The sequence below is a fragment of the Calidris pugnax genome, unplaced genomic scaffold (genome assembly GCF_001431845.1).
Source record: "Calidris pugnax isolate Ruff unplaced genomic scaffold, ASM143184v1 scaffold54, whole genome shotgun sequence".
Lineage (NCBI taxonomy): Eukaryota > Metazoa > Chordata > Aves > Charadriiformes > Scolopacidae > Calidris > Calidris pugnax.
The window spans coordinates 1540500-1562761 of record NW_015090864.1 but is presented as its reverse complement, the minus strand read 5'-3'; the positions used below and the strand labels follow the sequence as shown (position 1 = coordinate 1562761).

The window sequence follows — 22262 nt, the reverse complement described above, 5'->3', positions numbered from 1 at the left end:
AATCAAAGTCTCACTTCAGCAGGCTTTGCAGAGTGAGATGTGCCTATCTGTCTCTGCCGAGGGCAGAAAAAGACTTGATACCTAAATTTGAGAGGACCAAAGTTTGGTGAAATGACTCGTCTTTTGGTTTCTTTGTGCCTCTGCTCCTCATTTGTAAAATAAAGGTAAGTGCACTCTATTCCGTTCTAGAGAAGACGTGGACAGAAATATATTAAAGATCATGAGCTGTTTGTATGCTGTGGTCACAAAGCTGGAAAGGCAGAGTAGGTTAATTATCCTGATATCTGAGATCTTCTGCTTTAGCGGACATGGTGAAGGCATGCAGCTCAGAGAAGGCAACCTGTACAGTAAATCTTATCCCAATTTTTGTATTCTCAGTAACCAAAATCAAATGTCACCACTGGGAGGCATCACTGGTAGGAGAGAGTTTCAGTTGCACTCATGAGTTTGGTCTACAGTCGATGAGGAAACCAACCTGATCCTGGCACGAGGAAGTGCTCCAACTTGCCTGAAGCAAAATTGACACGGGGAATTTTTGTAGGTGTTGATTCAGCATCAAAAGAAATAGTGTTGAAAAACTGTGGAGAATTGTCGTCATAGTTTTACCGTTGATGTCTGGTGTGACCTCATGAGGAGGTTGGCCCATCATTGAGGTCTCACTTTGGGCCTGCTGAACATGACTGAAGAGCTGATCTAAAAACCTTGTCCAACAGAGATGAACACAGTGTATGTCACTGTGGGGACATGGTGATGAGTACCAAGCAGCTATTACAGATCCGTGTATCTCAGGGAATCCCGTAGCCAAACAGGGACAGCAATAGTCAATCAGCTCTGTGCTGTACTTCAGTTCTTGAGGTGGCAAGAACCACAGGGAAAACAATGTAAAGTGAGGCAACAGTGCAGAATGAAGCTCATTTTGGTAATTTTTTTCTTCCTTTTTATTTCATCCCATGACTAGACAATTCCAGAACAAATTCCTACACTGGTGACTTTTCAGATTTAGAGTCTAGAAGGACTAACAACAGTGAAGGTCTGTCCTCTCAAGCAATGCCTCTGGTCTAACATCTGAAGATCTTGAGAAGGTTTCCATCCTAGTCATGCAGTGGAGGATTAGGAGGAATTATTGGCAGTGCCTCTCTTGGATAACTTTCCAGCTGCAGGTTTGAATGCTGTAGCTCTTCTCTTTAGTGAGCTTTCAGTTATTTCAGGTGTTAACTAACCTTCTGCCTCACTTGAACCTCTGCTACCAAGTGCAGAAGAAGAGCTTCTTATGAAGCCTGATGGGAAAAAAAATTCTTTTGACAATGTTTTGTTAAGAAAAAGAGAAATTAAGACCTGATTGATCCTTTGGATGTCCTCCGAGATGAAATGAGAGAGGGCAGAGAGAGGGCTGGAATGAGAAATATGGGCTTGAAACCATGACTGGAATTCATAAGATTTTGTTTCTGTTCCCTGTTTATCTGCAACACCCTGCTCAGATAATTTTATTCTTCTGTAAATGTTTCACATGATTGATCCTTCCTATCTATTTTTAACATTTATGGACCGTTGAATGCCTATTGTCAAAGAAAAAGAGAAATTAAGACCTGATTGATCCTTTGGATGTCCTCCGAGATGAAATGAGAGAGGGCAGAGAGAGGGCTGGAATGAGAAATATGGGCTTGAAACCATGACTGGAATTCATAAGATTTTGTTTCTGTTCCCTGTTTATCTGCAACACCCTGCTCAGATAATTTTATTCTTCTGTAAATGTTTCACATGATTGATCCTTCCTATCTATTTTTAACATTTATGGACCCCTGAATGCCCATTGTTAAGTCCATGCACAGTAGCCACCTCTTGGTTGTGTTATAATAGAAATAAGAAAAAACATGCACAGTAGCCACCTCTTGGTTGTGTTACAATAGAAATAAAAGAAAAAGATTTTTCTTGAGACCTTTCCAGCAGAAAACCCCTTAGCACCAACTACACTGAACACCTTTGCTTCGCTAAGGCTGTGCAACTCAACCTCTGAGATTTGGGCCCTTTTGTATTTGTATAGCCCCTAGCACAATGGAGACACTATAATTGTGGCATTCAGGCTCTGTTTGAACATAACAGCTGAACACTGTGGCTGTGGCATGGCAGGGCAAGGGACAATGTGCACCTGCTGGCCATTGCCTTCTACCAGAGTAATGCTTATGCAATTGCTCGTGTGTGTTCCCCAGGGTATTGACTGTTGAGCTCAAGTGGTAGGTAATAGAATTTTTAGAGCAAAAGGAATTGCATATGATGGTTACAAGAGGCTCCTTGCACAAACATTGCAGACCTAGACTTGCCCCTGTTCAAATCTACAGTCGTTCTACCATTGTCTCAGTGGAATAAGAGGTAAGAACTATGCTATGTCCAGCTCGTTTCAGTTATGTCAGCAACTTCCAGTGAAATCCAGTGTTTGAGGCATCAGGAAGAGTTCTGTTGTTTTATCAGACACATTTTTGGCACGTTATTTGCCCCAATGAACAGATGGCAGATTTGTCATTGAAGTGGGAGATGTGACGGTGCGTGACGGTGCTTCCAGTGAACTGAGCAGCATGGTGTCTCTGAAGATACACATTTTTCTTGAGACACCCCCCTCCGAAAGACACGTCCCGAGAAGATGTGTTCGCTTGCAGAAAATTATTCAGCCACCAGATGTCTCTCTATGCTCCCCTGGTGAATAAGGAAGACAAAACTGGAACTCAAGTCATATGGAAAAATGCTCCTTTACAGTTTGTAACTCTTGTCTTTATTAAACATCTTCTGCCTGGAGTTGGCTTTACACCATCTCAAGACATACTCAGCTTCAAGTGTGGATTTTGATGTATCTCCTTGGGTTGAAAAGACTGGAATAAATATTCTCTTGAGATTTGTAAATCAAAGGTTTTTGTCTGCCCATGGCTATACATGACAGCACTGTTGAAAGATTAGTACTAAGAAGGTCACTTGGGAGGTCAGAGGAGCTTTATGGAAGAGATGGCCTCTAATGAAGGGGTTTCAAAATGGAGAGTGCCTAAGATGGAGTGGACTAGTCAAAGAAGAACATCCAACCATGAATTTAAAGCACGGAGAACAAGCCTATAGAGGACACATTTCCAACATGCATTGTTTCTCCAAACTGCTCATTCTCAAGCATTTCATCCTTCAGATAATCTATACTCAAACGATCCGGAGTCGGAAGCAACTTGTGCTCCTATTTATTCTGAGAAGTTTACAGTTCAAGCTCAGTGTGTCAGTCTGGCGTTTTGGAATATTCCAAACAAAAGGGGAAAATTGCACATTTCTGACACTAAGAGATGATGGACCTGCAATAAATAAGTGCAACTTCCTCTGTCCTTGCAGGTTAAGAACAAAAAGTCCCAAAGGATTTTCTTTATGTTTTCACAGTACATCCCAGTTTGTCTTCGAGATGATGGACCTGCAATAAATAAGTGCAAATTCCTCTGTCCTTGCAAATTGTGACTGACTTCAGTTCCCAATGGGATGGACATTTTATTCTGATTAGTAGTCAGTCTAAAGCAGGTTAGGAACAAAAAGTCCCAAAAGATTTTCTTTAGGTTTTCACAGTACATCCCAGTTTGTCTTTAAAAACTGCAGTATGAGTTGAGTTTGTGGCACTTGCAGAGTTACAGCCCCTTAAATTGACTCTTCAAAGTCTCTCCCAGTTCAGATTTACAACCAGCTCCTGAATCCGACAGGAAGCCCTTCACTTGTGGAAGTGAAAAGACAACAGCTCCTATGACTTTGGATCTGAAAGAGGAGTCCACTCACCACCGCTGGCATACTCTGAAAGACTCCTTGCTAAGGAAGGCTTAGCAAGACGAGTTCTGGGTTTAAACTACTTAGATTCCTTCCAGCCACAAAGTCAAAATCCAGCTGACTCACTCAATGCTTTTGTGCTTCTTCAGCAGCTAAGTAGAGCCTGTTCAGATTACTCCCATTAAGGATACGTTGTTTCATGGTCTGGACAGACATTAAGGCCATTTTTTGGTCAGAAATTAAATTTGCTTAGGTGTCTTCAGCTAAAAGTTTCTCCCTCGTTAGAAGTGGCCTTTGCTCTTCAGGTCCTGTGATTATCAAGAGCTTTTCCTTCTTATGGAAAACACTACAGACTTCTAAAATCTCAGGGAGAACTATTGTTGAGCCAAGAGCTAGCATGTAAACCTGAGGGGTTCACAGGAAAATTGGTACCAAAATTCAGTTAGCCCACGCAAAACAAATTCAAAATATATGTTCATTTTCTTTACTGTTTAATGCCCTTTTTTTGGGTGCTTTTTCTATGTTCTGCCTCACAGTTGAGATTCCTGCAAACTTGAGGTGAGGCTTGCAGTTTTGGGAGGGTTTCATTAGCCTTAATTTAAACCTCTAAAAGTTAGATGCCCAGGTCCAAGTTAGTCAGCCCAGGCTTGCTTTGTAGCCAAGGGAGAGGAGAGTCAACCCTAGGGGGAGATGAATCTCTTAAAACAGGCACCCAAGGTTGGCCATACAAATCACTTGCCGGACATGTCCCATTCTTTCCCTTGACTGTAAAGATTTGTCAGACTTTTAATCTTTTTAAAGTTAAGTGAAATGACCACTATCTTCAGGTGGTTTAGCCAGACTGAAAGAATAAAACACCTTTTTCCTGAAAGTATTTCCCCTCTGAAGTGTAGAAAGAATATTAGTCTCTCCCAGGTTTGCTTCATGGACATTTACATGTCAATGAATATACGATCAGCTGTGCTGGATCAGACAGCAGGTTGTGTCGGCCCCGTCTCCTGTCTCTGACAGAGGACAAATGTAGGTGCCTGGGGAAGAGCAGCAGAACAGGACAAACACAGGATGATACTTTGACTGGCCTGTGCCCAACTCCCAGCAATCTCTGGCTGGGATTTCTCATTGAGGAGTTGTGTCTTTGACTGTAAAACGTCGTCATGAATTTTTCTTCAGTGAATTATGTCCTGTTCCTTTTTAAACTCAGGCAAATTTCTATTTCCACACCTCCGTATGGTAGAGATTTCTACTGTCAAACTATGTCCCATGAGAAGAAACACTCTTTTCTGTTGTTTTCCACCTGCTAATTGCCATGGATGTCTCCTGGTTTTAATATTATGAAAAATGATGGATATTTGTTCTAGATTCACCTCTCAGACCTATTGTCTCTCCAGGCCTGGATGCTCCAAGGATTTCTTTTGCAGATCATGCCAGGTTGCACCCTATGGCCTCTGCTTACAGAGCAGTTCCCACCTTCTTTATGCCAGCAAGGTATAACCACATGCTTGATGAGCTAGCAGAACCGTAACTTTTTTTATTGGCTTGTACTAATTCCAAGCCCACAAGTGAAAAAAGTAATTTCCTTGACATGACGTGTTTGATCAATGATGCTAAAAGGTGGCCCTCACTTTTCTCTAGTTAAGCCAGACACTGTTACTGTTCCTAAGTTGATGTTATTTTTGCATTGAGATGACTTGCAAGACATCTGTGTGATACATACAACTTTGTGGCCTCTTTGGGTATGGTTGTTGTGTCTACAGGCAAACTGGCTCAGGCAGCCTAGGGTAATGGCTGGGAGCTATTTTTATTTATCAGCATCGTGGATGGATGTAAACAGGGTTAGGCAGAAACATTCACTTGGGCTGAAAGTTCTTTAGAACAGGGTCCACCACCTTGTTCTCTATTTGAGCACTAGGGGTGGTCTTCAGCCATGATGAGCACCAGAGACTCCGTCACAAGACGAGAATGATTGTGATTGAGACTATCATAATAACAATGACACCTGGATCTCGTCGTGTTCCTCAGATATCGAAACATCTTAATTAAAGGGGAGGAGAAAAATAGAATCAACAAAGTTGCACAGCCAGCCTTTCGGTTGTGTTTTTTTCCATATGAATTTGGAGTGTCTGCTGCCTTTTAATGTGTAACCTTCTTCTTCCCCTGCAGGAACAACATCTGCTGCTAAGATTGAGGTGTGTCGAGCAGTCCCTGCCAGCCTGTAACAGCAGCTGGGAAGACAGGGGAACTTATTCAGAGCTCTCGAGGACCATTCAGTTATCATTCATTAACAAGACTAAAGGGTAGCTCCTTGCCAGCCCTCCTTCCATGTGCCAATCTCTTCCCTGACTGAGGTGCTTGGGGGATGGTGTTCTCACCCCAGGGTTGAACCAGTAACAACTGTGCTTATTGATTTAGCTGTTAGTATCAGCCAAAGTCCTTCCCTGGTCCACTTCAGGGCTATTTACTTGTCCTGCCCTCTCCATTGAGACACCCCACTGTCCCAACTGACACTGCCAAAAGCATGTCTGAGAGAAATCTCCTCCAAAGTCAGGTCTGCTATTCTGGCCTGTGTTAGAAGTGTGCTAGGTGTAACCATCCGAACAGATGGATAACCATCTGTTAGGTGTTTGAAGGAACTGTGTCTCGTCCCAGTCTAAGTGCAAAGAGATAAGTCTTTGTCAAAAAGCTCACCCAGCTTCATCCACGTTGACTAGATAAAGGCTACTGTGAAGTTTCTACTGTGAACTTGGGTCAAAACAGTGGGTGGGACCCAAGTTACTTCTTCCTTTTTGAGAGGACTTAGAATTCAGGTATATGGCTTCTGAGGGAACAGCACGAGGAACACAGACCAATCAACCATTTCAGAGGAAGCATTTTTTCTCTCGAAAGCAGCAGTTTGTTGAAAACAGAATTCCAGTGAGGTTGCTCAAGACTAGACTGGAGCTATCAGTCACTCAGAAGCGGCTGGTGACTCAGCCAGGATATTGGCTGTAGGTTCAAGTCTCTGTCTGATAGGGAGGGGAGGCTTGCACTCGGATTTCCATAGGCTGCCAGTTGTCCTTGCTGTGTGACTGTTCTGGGATACTTTTCTCACTGAAGCTATCCCATTTTGCATAAAGACCTTGATATTCCCAGGATGAAAGACACTGCCTGCATAACCCAACAGCATTGATTAGGACAGAAAAAACAGGTTCAAGACTCTCCTTGGATGCCTGCATGAAAGAAACTCTCGCTATAACAAGCTGGCACACCACCACTGCCACCGCTGTTTCCCACACACATCGGTGCTGGAGAATTGAGAATGACCACGGCCTTATATATCCCAGGAAAAAATATCATAAAACCATTTTATTTCTTAAAGTTCAGGTGCCTGGTGAGCCATACTCAACCCAGCCCTGTTGTACCTCCTCTTCGATAAAAAAACGGATGAAATTTGGGGTGTTGGGATGTGCATGAACTAAGGAGAATGGAACAAGGTTTCAAAGGGCCAGGTCCAAAGCACAGATCTATTTTAGATCACTGTTAAAGTCTATTTAACCTTGCTGTCCTTGCATGAAACCAACTTGCAGAGAAACTGAGCTGACCTCACCTTAACACTACCACCAAGTTCATTAGTTAACACTTCACCTGTTGACACTCGCAGGCAAATCCCAGACCGGATTGTAGCCCTGTGGAATGCAAATCTGGCTATGTGCCTCCAAATGACTGTATGATGGGGAAAAAAAAAAAATCCACACCTGCAAATAAAAGAGATCAGTAAGCAAATTCCAAAGCCAGGCTGGGTAGAAATGAGATGGCAAAGCTTTCAAATTATATTGGATCACAGCTTATTTCTTTATGGCCTGGTTAGCTGCTGGTCAGGAACTGCTTTCAGCTGGTTTTTGCAGCTTCAAAGGATGCTGTATTGGACTGATTACTCAAGCGGGATTCAACTTGCAGATTAAGACACCTACATCAAGGCAGCAATATCTGGTGTGCTGCCTACATGTGCTCAGAGTCCAAGCTCCCATTACAACCAGTGGAGTTGGAATTTTCAATGTGCTTGCCTAAACACAGGTGTCCGGTACCATCTGTGGTATCTTCGTGTAATTCCTCTGGGTATCCCCATGCCAATCCAGAAGGACATGGATCTCCTAAAGGGTCTGTAGCACTACATGTGCCAAGCCCGTATGGTATCGCAGATGTCCTAAATGATATAAGGCAGCACTCAGACCTTATGGTGAAATGAATCCCTCATTAGACTTTACAAACAATAATGGGAACTTGAAAGTCAGACCTCAAATTCAGGCAAATTGGGCCTTTTGACCTGTCTGGGTGTATTTAAGACATCTTCCTGGAGCTGCCAGACATGACAGAGACCTGCAGGAGACCTGGAGGACAGGCAGAGTACTCCAGATCAAAATGCCTAGAGGGCATTGATATGTCTATTTGTGGTTCTGTGGGCACCTACGTTTGTGTCTTTGAATCTGTGAGTCGAATCCCACTCCTTGTGAAGCCTGTGTGGCAAGTCTGCAAGATTGTGGAGGCTTTGGATGCCTTGTTCACATGCAGATTTGTCTGTCTATGGGTGGTTCGTTTCCACCAGACTGGAGCACAAGGACTCTGGGGGCTCTTAGAAGCCTTGGGCTCACCCTGCATGTACAGACCAATTTATGCATGTGCTATAGATCCGTCACATCCCAGACTGGTTTGAGTTAGTGTTTGTATGTGGCTGGGAAGACTGTGCATGGAAAGCAGTTAGGAGAGATGATGTACCCACAATGTGGCATGTGAACGTGGCCATGGTTTTACTTAGTAGTAGTGTAGTCAGGACTGATTTTTTGCTAGAAACCAAACCTTTGGCCAAGTTCAGCTCAGCATTTCTCATAGAAACGTGGAGCTCTCGACCCTGCGGAGTACAAGGAAGTTAGGTGACTAATTACCTCTCTGCGTCAAGATTGATCAACATTGATCCTTAAATTATGCTTGGGAACGAGGTTAGACCCTTGTTCTGTGTACCAAATAGCTGCCTTTGGTAGTGGAACAATTTTAGGTGACTTCAATGACCCAGGTTGTCATGAGCAAAGCCCATTGCCATGGCTAAATGTGACCATAGTTAGGCTGTACAGCCTAACCATAGAGGGGGAGAAGACTGCTCTGCAGAAGAGAAGACTTCTGTGGTTTCCCTAATGATGAAAAGTCCAAGTCATGGGCCAGCAATGAGTTACCAACACCAGATTTTCTTCTTTAGTTCATAAAAGGGTCAGTAGTGGTTAATAGCACGTATAAGGTAAGAGCAAATGAGATGTCTCATTTCTTAGTTTTTCCTATTTAAGCCAAAACAAAAGAGGCTCTTGCTCAAACCTGGTGAAGCAGGCAACACAGCTTAACAAACAAGCTTATCTCAAGTGCTCTTTAATAAGAATGTTTATCATTTATTTCTGGAAAATATGCTGAGTCCGGTATGCTGAAAGCTCTCTGTGGTGTTTGACCTGTGTCACTCACAGCAAGGTGTGGGTGTGTGTTTGCAGGGGGGATATTTTATCTGAGGCATCACAGTATGCTACTTGCCCCCAGTCCCTTCTCATAGGAAAGGTGCTTTTTTTTTGTTTGTAGATGTGTTTATTTAGAGTCTCTGTAGAAAAAGAGATGTCTCTGGAAGGTGATTTATACCAACTAAGGTCAGTGTCTTAAATAAGTGAGACAAATCTCTGGATGTGCTCACATCCCTCCTTTGGCTATAAAGGAGTAATCAAGGGTGAGCTTAGAGGAGATAGAAGTCTATAATGGATAAAACTGGGTGGCTTGAACCTCTCTTAAGTGAACGGTGAAAGCCACAAGAAGACTTGTGGGATCTGGTCTATTTCTATTTGTGTGAGTGAGCTGGGAGATGAACAGGCACATGGAAATGATGGAAATGCTGCAGCTGTCTCCTCTGCAGGCAACCCATCATCTCTGAAGCAAACCCATCTCCTCTGAAACCAACCCATCTCCTCTGTAACCAACCCATCTCCTCTGTAACCAACCCATCTCCTCTACGGTCAACCCATCACCTCCGCAGCAAATCCATCACCTCTGCAACCAACCCATCCTCACCAAAGTCGGAGGAATGGGATAGACTGTTGCAGGATTTCTTTTGGGAGCAGATTTCTCTGTGCTCAGTCCATGCTAGCCATGGTAAGTGCAATGGAGAGGCAACCATGATAGGTTCCAATAAAAAGAACAACATGAATTCCCCAATCTTGCCTGTCAGCAGTGTCTCCCCGTAATTGTACCCTGATGCTTGGTCCTTGCTATCTAGTCACTTTTCCAACATGATTACAGCCTTGGTGGTTGCATGACTGCACCCAGCAGGCTCCCAACCTAATGTACTAACAGAGGAAGAAAATGGCAGGAAATGGCAGAACCAACATAAAATTTCTGAGACCCTTCCAGGGGCATCGTGAAAGGTGATGTTTTGCCCGTGTTAGGCTTTTCTTTCTCTGGAGAAAGAATATTTTCAGCAATCAGAGGTGGTAGTGGCTCACCTTGTACCAGCTCTCACCCTTGAGTAGTCACATGGCTGGTCATTGTCCTCCCCACATTTGAAGCAAGAAACCTGTCTTTTGGCCACCTTTCTTTACATCGCAGCCAGACTCTTGGAAGGAATCTGGATCCTTGTCCTAGAGATGCTCAGCTGAGAAATGGACTTGTGGCATGGTTGGGTTTTTTTTGTGTGTACATGTTTTGCTCATTGGGTTGTCAGTTACCACAGCAGCTGGGCATCGGTTAAATGGTGCCAGCTCAGGTGGCATCTCTTCTTCCAAACCACAAACTTCTGTCCTACAAGGGGAAGATATATTTGTTCCCTACTTCTCCCCAACTGTATTTCAACCCATTATTTGAATACCATCCCATCAAAACTGTGCAATGGTTGGAAAAATACCCAAACACGGGTTAAAATTAATGCTTTTTTTTTTTTTTTTTAATTTTCATTATAAAGTTAACACATCTATCAAACTTAACTGGTAACAAAAAACAGTTACAAGACATCGCTAGTGTGCTGTCAGTAGAAAATAGGGTAAAAGCCAATGAGGTCACAAGCACAACAGCAGAGCAACAACACTGTCCCGATGAGTTATTTCCGCAAATATATACTCTTACTAATATATACATTTATTCATAAAATAAATAATCATAAAAAAATCATCAGACTTAACAAAATACTGAGGAAAAAAAAAGGTGACAATCCTACTTTGTACAATAGCTTTGGAATTTCAGGTTGTATCATACATGCAATCTGTACAAAGGGGTGCTCAGGTGGGGTGAGGGCAGGGGCAGGCTGGGGAAGGGTTACAGACAGTGATGTAGCTTTGAAGAAGGCAATGTAATCAGGCAGACAGTCTGTGGGAAGGGAAAGCAATAGTGAAAAAACCCACCCACAAGAAGATACTTGTCCTTGACTGCCGGACAAGCATGTTTTGTACCATGGGGGAATCCCCTGGGGTGCTACAGGTCTGTGTTTTATGTCTTCCACACTGCTGGTGGGCTTGTCAGAGAGTCCAAAGCTACGACAGGTCTTGTTTGGGCAGGTTTTGTCCTGGGAGTGACAGAAAGTGATGCCATAAGAGATAGATCAAGTGTTTCTCCACCGAGATTAAGAGGTGCAAGACTGAGCTGCAGTCAGCAGGGGACAGGCGGGCAGTGGGGCAACTGGGTCTGGAGGAACCCACACCAATGGGAACCAGGGTTTCAGTGGGGAGGATTTCATCACACACAGGAGGTTTTTGGAGGTTTGGGGAGCCTGACTTGGAAAGACTCAGGCCTCTTGTGCTGTCCAATTGGTAGCAGCGGGTGACAAGCACATGTTGGGAAGAAGCTCTGACATGATGGTGCCTTCCCTCAAAAACATGGGTGACACTCAGCTGCTTGCTAGCCTATGTCTGAGAAGATGTACCTTCAGGATTTTTGGAGGAGTGAAATGAATGATGAGAAATAAATAAATACTAATAAATAAGAAGAAGAAACTTGGAAAAGAAAGGAAAATGAGGAAAGCTTCTCCTCACACCTTCCCCACTCTCCACTTCTACGCAGGGCTGTCCAAGACCTCCCTTGGTCCATCGAACATGTATAAGAAAAGCAAGGACTACAGAGACAGAGGAGGAGACCAAGTCATGAGGGAAAGACACTTGTGACTGTTGTTCTTCAGGAGCTTTGTCTATCTGGATGGTATTCACATAACAGCAGGATTCCTGTAGATGACTTGGTGGGACTTGTCCATTTTCATTATGTGCTCACCAACAGGAGGAGCAGAGGTGTTCCCTTGGGGTCAAACCCATTACATACCAGTGAGTAAAGTGGAATCAAATAATTATTCTTACAGAATAGGTCCACCCTCTGCTCCCTTTGATACACTTGTAAGTCTGGCGCTATGGAAGTGATGCCTCCTGATTTATATCCGTTTAAGTGAGAGCAGAATTGAGCCCATACACAGTTTTCCATTTTAAAGTCTCTAAAGACATGAGAGTTAGGCATCTGGAGAGGGATCCAGGTCATAGATTAAGACACACATTTGTAGCATGTATCATGTAGCACACAACCATGTATCTCCGTGTGAATTAGACATCTAAACACACATATCTGACTGAGATCTACTCAGCACAGTCAGTGGAGTCCAGAGAGTTGTTCAGCTTGCCCCACAGTGGACACTTATATTTGGCCAGCTGAATTTTCTCCAGCCTCCAGTGCTTATGGACTAGGAGCTCAATTGAGTTGCTCCCACATAGGCATCTATTCCCATGTGACATACCCTGGGGCTTCTGAAGCATCTGCATGGAGCTGGCAGATATGCCATGGGACTTAAGGGAAGTCCACACTCTTCCAGAGAGGCTTCTAGAAGCCAGTGGGGTACCCTGGAGTATCTTCAAGAATTCAGTTCAGTCCTAAATGTTATGTTTAGTCAAATGGAGCCCATCATTGGTCTTGTTTGGGAGTTTAAGCACCCAGCTCACATGAACATACCTGCATTTAAGTATCTCACTTTGTATTCTGAATCCCACCCCAGGTACCACTGTGTGGTAGTTAACTACTAGCCTCTCATTTGTGCTTGAGAAAATATCCCCCTTCAAGGTGGAGATGCACCAAAGACATGTCGGAAAATTTAGCAAAGTGGGATCAGAATGACTTGCCCAAGTCCATGAAGACATTGGAAGTGTTGGGAAGGAGGACTAAACACCTCTGTCTCAAAATGGAGGCCACGGGATCTTCCATTTCCCACCAAATGGAAATATCTGCACCCTGCAGCAGTTAGCAGAGGCCTGAGGCAGGAGGGTCCTGTCGCCCTGCTGAGTAGTGATGAACTGCAGATCAGCAGCTTTTGTTGGAGCACACAAGAGAAGGCAGGAAGCGTGAACACGATGGGGGAGAAGCCACAAAGAAAACAATTCAGCAAAAAGCAAGCCAGATCCCACTGCTGCTGCCCAGTGAGAGAGGGGAAATCTAGAAAAGAGATTCTCCCATACCAAGAAGTTCCTACTATAACAGCCAAGATTTTGCTTGGATAGAGGTAGAAAATAGGAGACATATGACTATGAAGAAGAAATGGGACTTTTTCCCTCCCAGCCCACCTTCTCTCCCATTGTCTAACATTCTTTCTACAACTTCTTACCCAAACAGCTGCTTGGGCACATCACTGAGAGATCTGAGCAAGCATCCCACTTTTGATACACCACTGATGGCAGACTGTTGCCTTCTCAGCAGACTCAGCTCTGGAGCAGGTCTCTGGAAGAGCCAGGAGTCATTTTCCTACAGGCAGCCAGGTGCAATGGCTGGTGTCTGCAGGGCAGTTTGATTTGATGCCTTTGCATGGCCCTGTTTTACCTTCCCAAAGAAATGATGTCATTAAGGCATCAAGGGAAGCCTGGAGTAATCTCCATAGTGCAAAACCTAGGACTGGATTCACAACTCCTAGCTCTTGCAGAGTGCTCATGCTGTAAGCCTGAGTATCCCCAGGGACACCAAACACCAGAATTTCAACCTCTCTTTGAAGCTAAAAAAATGACACAAAGCTCATAGCGTTTCTTCTGTATTGGAATTTAAGGATGGGAGCATGACAAGCATATGAAAACATATGAGGAATGTATTATAATTCATGGAAATCTCTGTGGCAATTTATCTGAATGCACGGAAAACACCAACAATATTTTAGATGAAGTGGCAGTGAAATTCAGTGAAATTCAGTGAAATTCAGTGAAATTGCTCTCTGAGGTTTGCTAAAACAGAAGTCCTGCAGTGCTCAGCTAAGACTGCAGCACTTCTGTCTTCAGGGTTGATGTGGCTGGTGCTAATTCAAGAGATTTCTGTGCCATATTGCATTTTGCGGCCTGCTTGTTTCTGCAGTCCCCTCCCAAGATTAAATCCTGACTGCTTTAGTTCTGCACATGAAGCCCCTCATAAGGAGTGGAAACAATCCTGGAGACTTCAAAATGCTTTGGAGAAGACTGTCAGTGCTGAGCATGACACTTAGCCAAAAGAGACACATGAGGGGTCAAGAAGCAGAAAATGTCATGCATTTCCCTCCCCATGTTTTTGTTTTCTCTGAGAAAGAGAAACCCCCAAATTCTAAAACTAAACCAAAACAAGAAAATAAAAACCCACACTCCTAAACTTTCCATTTCTTTCATAGAAAGAAAAGAGATAAGGCCAAATTCACCCCTCGCAGGTAACTCCACTGTCTTTAATGAGGTTGGATGTGGAACTGATGGGACCCATCAAACCTATCTGTTCAGCTAAAGGAAAGGTTGGATAGCAGCATGTAACAGGATGGAATTATGTTCCTTTTTTATTTTTATTTCATTTTTGACATCTGTGTTACTCGATTGGATGGTATCTTCTCCCATTTCCCTGGTACTGCCAGACACATCCCTGATACAAAACACCTGCCCGAGGACAAACCTCGTAGAAGTGAAGACTAAAGGGAAGGGCACCGTGGATCATGGAGGTTGAGTCAGTCAGCTCCCATTTCTGGGAAATGAATGATCTCCTTTTTTTTACTATAGACCTGTGAATTACCCTACTCAACTGAGAAGGGGAAGTTTTGACAAAAACCCCCACATTTCCAGACAAATGCACAATTCAACCCTCTACACATAGGCATCTCATGTCATTTTGGACACCCTACAGTCTGTGACATATCCAACCAAACTTGTGAGAGTCCTATGTCATTGAAGCAACAGCTGGTTCCCAACAGGATATTGTAGGGCACCTAAAATGTCACCAGATTCTTATATTATTGATTGAAACCCTCAGTCCCCTCCATAAAGAAAGCCCTCTTGTTTTCACAGAATGGGAGAACCTGAAACAGAAGGTGGCTCTGGGTTGTATTTAAACCATCTCCTAAATGAGGACCAATGTAGGCATGATGATATATAGGGAGCAATGTCACCTCCTTCATCGTTGATTCAGTCTTTCATACCAGTACAGTAGCAACTTGACTTGAGACACTTAGTGTAGGCAGTGGAGTGGGATCTTAGTTTTCCAAAGACACTTCCCGAATTTGTGTGTACAAGGGGGTGATGGCCCAAGTCCCTTCTCCAAAGCCATGGGAGATAGCACTCAGCATGTTCCCAGAACCTTGGCAGGCTCTCCCTCTTCCCTCCTCATGGGTGGGCAGAGTCAGACCCAGGACTAGGACCCTTAGATGCACTTGGGGTGATTAACAGAATTCACGCAGGCTTTTTTCATTGACTTTAGTAGCAACTGTTCAACCCCTTACATTGTATCATCATGGTGGATAACTGATTACATAATAAAACCAAACAAGTATGCATAGGCTTTGTTAAAAATCCCATGAATGGGGTAGACCACTGAGGTGTTTCAAGCCTGACCCCACCTTTGAACAAAGCACTACAACTTCCAGCCCATCTCAGCTGATGATCAGATTGTAGCTTCACCTCCTTGACTCATGGTGGACTTCACAGCATCAGACTGTATACCCATCTATGAGCTCATCATCTAGTCTAAGCTCATCAGCTAAATTCAGAGGAAAGGCAGAGATACATCCAGAGGGCAATTTACCAAACATAGCTTAGATATCATCCTAGGCCATGATGAATCACCTTCTGGACTTGTTTGCTTCTTGCCATTGATCCTAGCAGAAAACTAGATAAATAGCTTAGACCAGATGACATGGCCAGATGAAATAAGTTCCACTGCTGCAGTCAAAATCTGTTTGTTCACCTTAAGAGGTAATTGCTCAGCAAATGCCTAGTTTGGGGTTTTTTCCCCTTTCATGTTTCCTGAAGAGCTTTGTCTGCTAGTGATGTTGGGCTTGATTCTGGTGCAAAAGCAGAAACGGTGGATGTTCACATGCTGTGGATGGGCTGGGGTCCAAGTCCAGCTTCCACGTACAGAAGCCAAATCCTTCAACCCATTTCTTCAGTAGTATAGTAGAAAAGGAGGAGTCTGAAACCACCTTGCTTAAAAATACTAGGGTAAAATCAGTTGTGGGTGTGATCCTGCTGAAGTCAATGGATTGATAATTGCCATGATTTGCATCCTCGCTGTTGGGGCACCATTCACTGACAGAAGTAGCTGGTGGGACATGTCTAACATCTCGCACTGTGACTGTATCATATTAAGTAAATCAGATGTGTCTTCCCTTGTCCCATCTTTTCCACTTCATCATTGTCTCCACCGCATATGTGGTTTTCTTCAGCTTTCCTGACAGCTTATGTTTCAATATTGGTTGTTGTGGCAATTTGCCCCAGCAGTGGCTTCCTTCCGCATTTGCCATAATGATCAGATTTCCTTTTGTCCCACAGTGTATTATAAAAAAAAACAGTCATGCATCCATTAATTTGTGGATCTTTCTCTCAGTTTTCAGTGATCTATTGCTTTCTACCAGCCCATGTGTGGCCTTCCATCGGGTGCAGAATTTACCTGTACAGATGTGATTGAATGGTTTTCTCCCCATTTTTTCCTTTGTCTCTCTTGATCTCTTCCTCTCTCCTTCCCCCCCCTTCTGTGTCTCTGCTCTCATTTCATCGTAGGTTTTTTTTTTTTGCAGAGCGTTGATAGAAGTGCCTCCATCAATAAGCAAAGCTAGATTGTGCCCTTGGGCACAGCCCTGAGGCAAATGGGTGATGCATAAACTGCACCAGCCTAGGAGTAGTCCCAGGAGACGCCGTGACTCAGAGTCAATCCTTGGAGGCATCATTTCCTCCTGTTTTCTCTCTGATGGGATTAAGCTCTGTTTGTTCCCTGCTTCTTCTGCATACTCCTTTGGTTCCTGGGAATAAGCTGACGTGCAGGGAGAGAAGAGCGCTCTGATTTCTCCACATAGATGTCTAGGTGTGAACCAGCCAACATGCCATGACTCTTATGGGTCACTGGGAGATAGGTCATGCCCCATTTCCCTTCCTGTACCAAAAAGGAAGGAAAAAATGCCAAACCATTATCCTTTTCCCAGGATAGGAACCCAAAGGTATGGGTAAAATAAAGAGGACACAGGACAAGTGCATCCAAGGCTAAACAGGCTACGACTCCATGCGAGTATCCACCAGGAATAACTCAAGAAGAGTTACAGTGCTGTAATACCAAGGTGATGGGCTGAGATTCACGCCTGATACCCACGTGGCTGAAAGAAGCCCTGATGCCCACAGAGGAGGTGAGAGCTGTTTCTGTAAACCGGCGATCCTGATCTGAAATCAGAAGTAGAGCAGCATGCGAAGATGAGGAGTCAGAGGTGAACGGCAGAGATGGGCCAGCGCTGCAGAGTTGGGATTTGGCTCTGCATCCAAACTTGCCCAACCTCTGGGCTGGTTCAGAGTCTGGGTTTTGTGCCTTTTAATCTGTGCCACTTTGAGAGTTGGGAAGGGCTGTAGAAATTAGGTGTGGAACAAAATTTGTCTCGAGTCTGAAACTCTTCCAGCTTGTGGGGGGTGGCGGTGGTGGTTCACCATCATGTAAATTAATGGGTGACAAGCAGTCCTTCAGAGCCATGTTCCCCACAGACTTGTGGTCTAAGGCTTTTACTAAGTGCCCAGGGGGAAGCCAGCATGAGGTGCAGAGAGCGGATGGACTAAGTGCACTTTCCACTGTGGGTGACGGCATTTTCTAATGAGGTGAGAGGGATAAACACTTTCCCTTTCCTCCTCTACAAGCTGGGACGCTGAGGAGCTGGTTGTCCTATGCCCAGCAGTAAGTGTCCATCCCCAAGAGACTCACTCCGCACTGCATGTTTCCAAGGAAGACTCGTTGTCTGAGCCATGTACCAGGCCACAGCTGGAGCAAAGTCTCCATTCGTGGAATTGTCTCCTCAATGCACACACCGAGTCCTCTTCACTTCACATATCAGGCACTGAACTTTTCCGTACCATGCACATCACCTGTGTGTCAACAGGGTATTTGTAGGAAACCACGAGAAGTTCTTTCTCTTTCTCTCCCTCTCTTTCTGTCTCCCTCCCTCTCTAGAGGTGTCACTGAATCCTATGTCACATCTGGCAGAAACTACTATGCTAAAAAGTTCACATGAAGAGCCTGCCCACTCTAGAACTCTATTATATGTTTGTAGACTTCTCTGGTTTCAGGGCAAAAGAAAAAGAGTATTTGCATTATTATTTTTTTTTAATTGTTAATTTATCTGCTTTTATTTCTTCTTCTGCTGTTGTTGTTGCTCATATTATACACAGAATCTGTTCATTTGGGTGTGTAGATAGATCTCAGAAAGCTTAGTGCTGCTGTCCAACACAGCTTCTGCCTGGCTGAGGGAAAAGGAGATATTTAGGAAGATGCAAGTCTTTCAAAAGACACTTAATCACACGAGTCACTCAGGTGGGAGAGAGCAGAGCAAATCCATGCTTTTGCTGATGCTCTTCTTTCCAGCTCCATGTTCGCAGCTGGTTGAAAAACCGCTGTCTCCTACAGGAGGCATTGTTGGGGCGTAACTTGTGTGACTGCCAGACATACCTCAGGATAGCCCAGAAGTCATTAGACCTATTCTATCCAACCAGTTTTAGCCTTTTTTAAAGTTTTTATTCTTTTAATATCAAAAAAGTAGACTTCTCCCGTGTCTGCAACCTCAGAGGAAGTAGGCTCAAATCCATCTTCTCCACTTGGAGCCCAGTGAAGGGTTTTGCCTGCTTTATTTGCACGTGTGGACGTCGTAGACTCGTATGCACTCCTGGCAGCGGACGTAGCAGCACCAGTGGAAGATACAGTGACACTTCTCTTTCCGTTTCTCAGTCCTTGTGTTGTGCCCGCGGCCGCAGCACAAAAGGTCGCAGCCATCAATCCCATGGGAAGTGACATTACAGATCCTGTCACGGGTCCCAAAGGAACCTGTCTCAGGGTTGGGCTCACAAAAGTTTGGTGAGTTCTCGTAGTAAACCAGGTCCTTCTCAGTTGGAGCCTTGAAGAAGTTGTATTTGGGCCTGAGGGTCTCGACCCAGCCGCGGGATTCTCGATGCTTTTCCACCACCATTTCAGAAGCGCTGTCGTACTTGTCCTTGAGGTAGTCACCGATGACCCTGAAGTCTGGCTGAGACCACCAGCAGGTCTTCACTTCGCAGCTGCCTGAGAGGCCGTGACATTTGCACTTAAGATGCATGAGTTCAATGATAGACTGAAAAAGAGGAGAGGAAAGGCAAAGAAGAAGGAAGGCATTAGCCTGGAATCAAAACACATATTGCATTCTGCTATTTATCAAGGATTTCCTAAAGAATTGCAGTGTTGTCATAGATATAATCACACACTTGCAGACAAAAATCACCTTATTCTCCAATCTGTGCCCTTCACAGATGCTGGATCTGAGGCAGCTAAAACCTCTGCAACTTTATACTTTTCAGTAACTATCTCCAATTCCCACTCCAATTTTAAGTGTCTACCAAGTGCTCTCACTAAGGGTTGAAGTGATTTCTCTGCATACTAACTTCTATCTTACCAATGTGTGAATATTGCAGTACTGTCACCCGGGAACACAATTCAGACACATCTATGCAGAGAAGAGAAGAACACAGAAACCTTCTAAAACTATGCCTTCATAAATGAAATATATAGCCATTCCATTGGAAATTAAAGAAATATGAAACATCCTAACCATCTAGCACAGAATTCTGTCTTTTATGTATGTTTCACTTTTACTTAAGCAAACAAGATTCTAGCCTTGCTGCAACTATGTTCAGATACTGGAAGAGTAATGCATTTTTAAGCCAGGTTTATGATTTTTTCAAAAAAGCATTAAAAAAAATAATAGAAGCCCTATTTTTGATTTTGAAAAGCTCAGACTTCAACGTAAAACACTGTCCTGAAATAAAAATAAAGGTGATTATTGATCCTAGAAGTCTACTATTCGTTTTTACCTCCTATGAAGTTAGTCTAAAGGTTTTTAGCGGTATTGCCCTCCAGTATTCTGAGGTGGGAGATGGCTTTATGCAACTTTACTTGATAATCTGCATTTTCAGACTGATCAGCAAATTTCCAGGTACATGAACAGACTAGTGCCAGCCTGAGTCCAAAAGATTTGCCATGAATCAGCACCTTGGTGTTCACCAGGTGCTTTTCTGGGTTATTTACGGAGTATCACCCGCCGCAAAGGAGGTTGTAATTAGTGATGAGAGAGAACCACAAAATGTTTGGTTCACATAATCATGCTGAACTTAATCAAAGCTTCTGGCCTGGTAGTAGGGTTTGAGTTCATATGGGAACTAATATAAAACATTGCCCATGGCTCAGGTTTAGCTGAAAACATTTGAGCATGGAGGTCTGGAAGAGCTACCCCATAAGTGCTGGCACGGTGAGAATGGAAAAAACTTCAGCTTCAGATATCTACATTAACTGAGCATCATTAACTGAGCTGTTTCAAACAACTCCTTCAAGCTGGGATGAAATCCCATCCTAGACCTGTCTGTCTTGATCCATTCTCTATAAAGACATCTGGAACACTGGCTCCAAGGTAGACATTTACATCTGGGTGGGTCAATTTACTTACAGCTTTCATAGGTCAAGTGCATCAATCAACCCCCTGACAAGAGCTATGATAGGGCAGGTAGCATTGTTCCATGATGTAAAACAGCCCAGATTTAGTTTTAGTTACTCCCTCCCACTGTTCATTGCGGCAGGTAAGAAAAGACGAAAGGGAGATGGAGAAAGGTGAAACGAAATGTCCTTACGGTCCTTCCAGCTTCGTTGTTGTGCCTGTTCATGGCAGACCGAGCGTCTGGTCTGTTCTCTCGGGCATCTGCAAACTCCCGAGACACCATGCTGCCAAACTCCACGTCCTCGCTGCAGCCCCCCCATTTCCAGCCTTCCCCGGGAGAGCCCTTGTGGCGGGTGTCGCAGCCGCAGATGGTGGCCGAGCCCTCGGCGCAGGATCTGGTCACTGCAAAAGCCACTCCAGCAGAGGCAATAGCATGGACAAAGGCTGATTCCCTGGTAGCTGTGAAAGAGAGAAATCAATGAATAGTGGCCAGTGAAGGGACCACAACGTGGCTATGATCAGCCCTGCAAACGCCTTCTCTCCAGGGCATGGCAGAAGGCCAGGAAACTCTCCTCTTCCCTGTGGTCCGGCTTGGACCTACTCCAAAGACATTTTCTTATGCTGGGAAATAAGCTCCTGTGCAGACAGGACCAGGCTTGATTCAAGGCCACTGAGGTCAGCCAAGAAGTTTTGACTAAGGTCATCCTAAGGTCTTAGGATACGGCCATGGCAAAACAAAAACCAGGGCAAACCTGAGTTTCAGGGGGCATATAGAATATACTATATAGTACTTTGCACAGAATTTGGGCTACGTTTCCACAACATGGAAAATACAGGTCTATACTTAATGACAGTCTCCCACCCTTAGTGGTGGGACCAACACCAGGTAAAGGACATTCTCCTCCTTGACTGGGAGAGCTGCTGGTGGCTGGGAGTTAGGAAAGTGTCAGCATGGCCAGATACTCCCTGATCCTCACAATGAAAGCTAAACATTGTTCCCACCCTCCATCCTGAGGCCACCTTCTTTTTCCTGGGCAGTCTAGCTCACTTAGAGACAGTGATCAATATATTGACATCTGTCATCAGAGTTTTGCTCATTTGTCTAGTTCAGACCTTTGCCAAGGGGACTGGAAATGAGCTTTCCTTCTCTGCCTATTGCCTCAGGGTGGGATCAGCCAAAAGATTTCATGGTTAGAGACCAAGGACCCTTAGTCTGTGTGGAGACGTTCCTTCACAGCCTTTCATCCCAGCAGGAGCTGGGTGGGGAAGGGCAGCTCAGCATTAGCCTGGCTTTCCTGGATGCCAGCGTTTATTCTACCCTGTGACAAACTGAAAACCAAACTGTTCAAATTGCTTTGGAAATAGGGAATATACCAAAATATTTAGTGCTTAAAGACATGGTTTAGTGATGGGGTGGTTTTTTTTATCAGAGTTAGGTTGATGGTTGGACTAGATGATCTTAAAGGTCCCTTCCAACATGGACAATTCTATGATTCTATGAAAATACCAGTTTGGGGCTTCAGGAAAATTTTATCATGAACAGGGCTATTCTCAAACCCTT

General features: G+C 44.2%; 1 protein-coding gene across 2 annotated transcripts in view; it reads right to left on the bottom strand.

The window, feature by feature from the left end:
• Window positions 1-18358: 18358 nt before the first annotated feature.
• WNT3A (wingless-type MMTV integration site family member 3A) overlaps window positions 18359-22262 on the bottom strand; it is a 126567-nt gene continuing 122663 nt past the window's right edge. Inside the window, exons 2-3 of one of the 2 annotated variants that reach the window (XM_014944887.1) lie at window positions 20895-21160; window positions 18359-19348 (exon numbers count right to left, since the gene is read on the bottom strand). In XM_014944887.1, the coding sequence (XP_014800373.1) occupies window positions 18869-19348; window positions 20895-21160 (746 nt within the window). In that variant the 3' untranslated portion in view covers window positions 18359-18868. The remainder of the gene's footprint in view (window positions 19349-20894; window positions 21161-22262) is intronic. The other variant, XM_014944886.1, reaches the window with a different exon arrangement.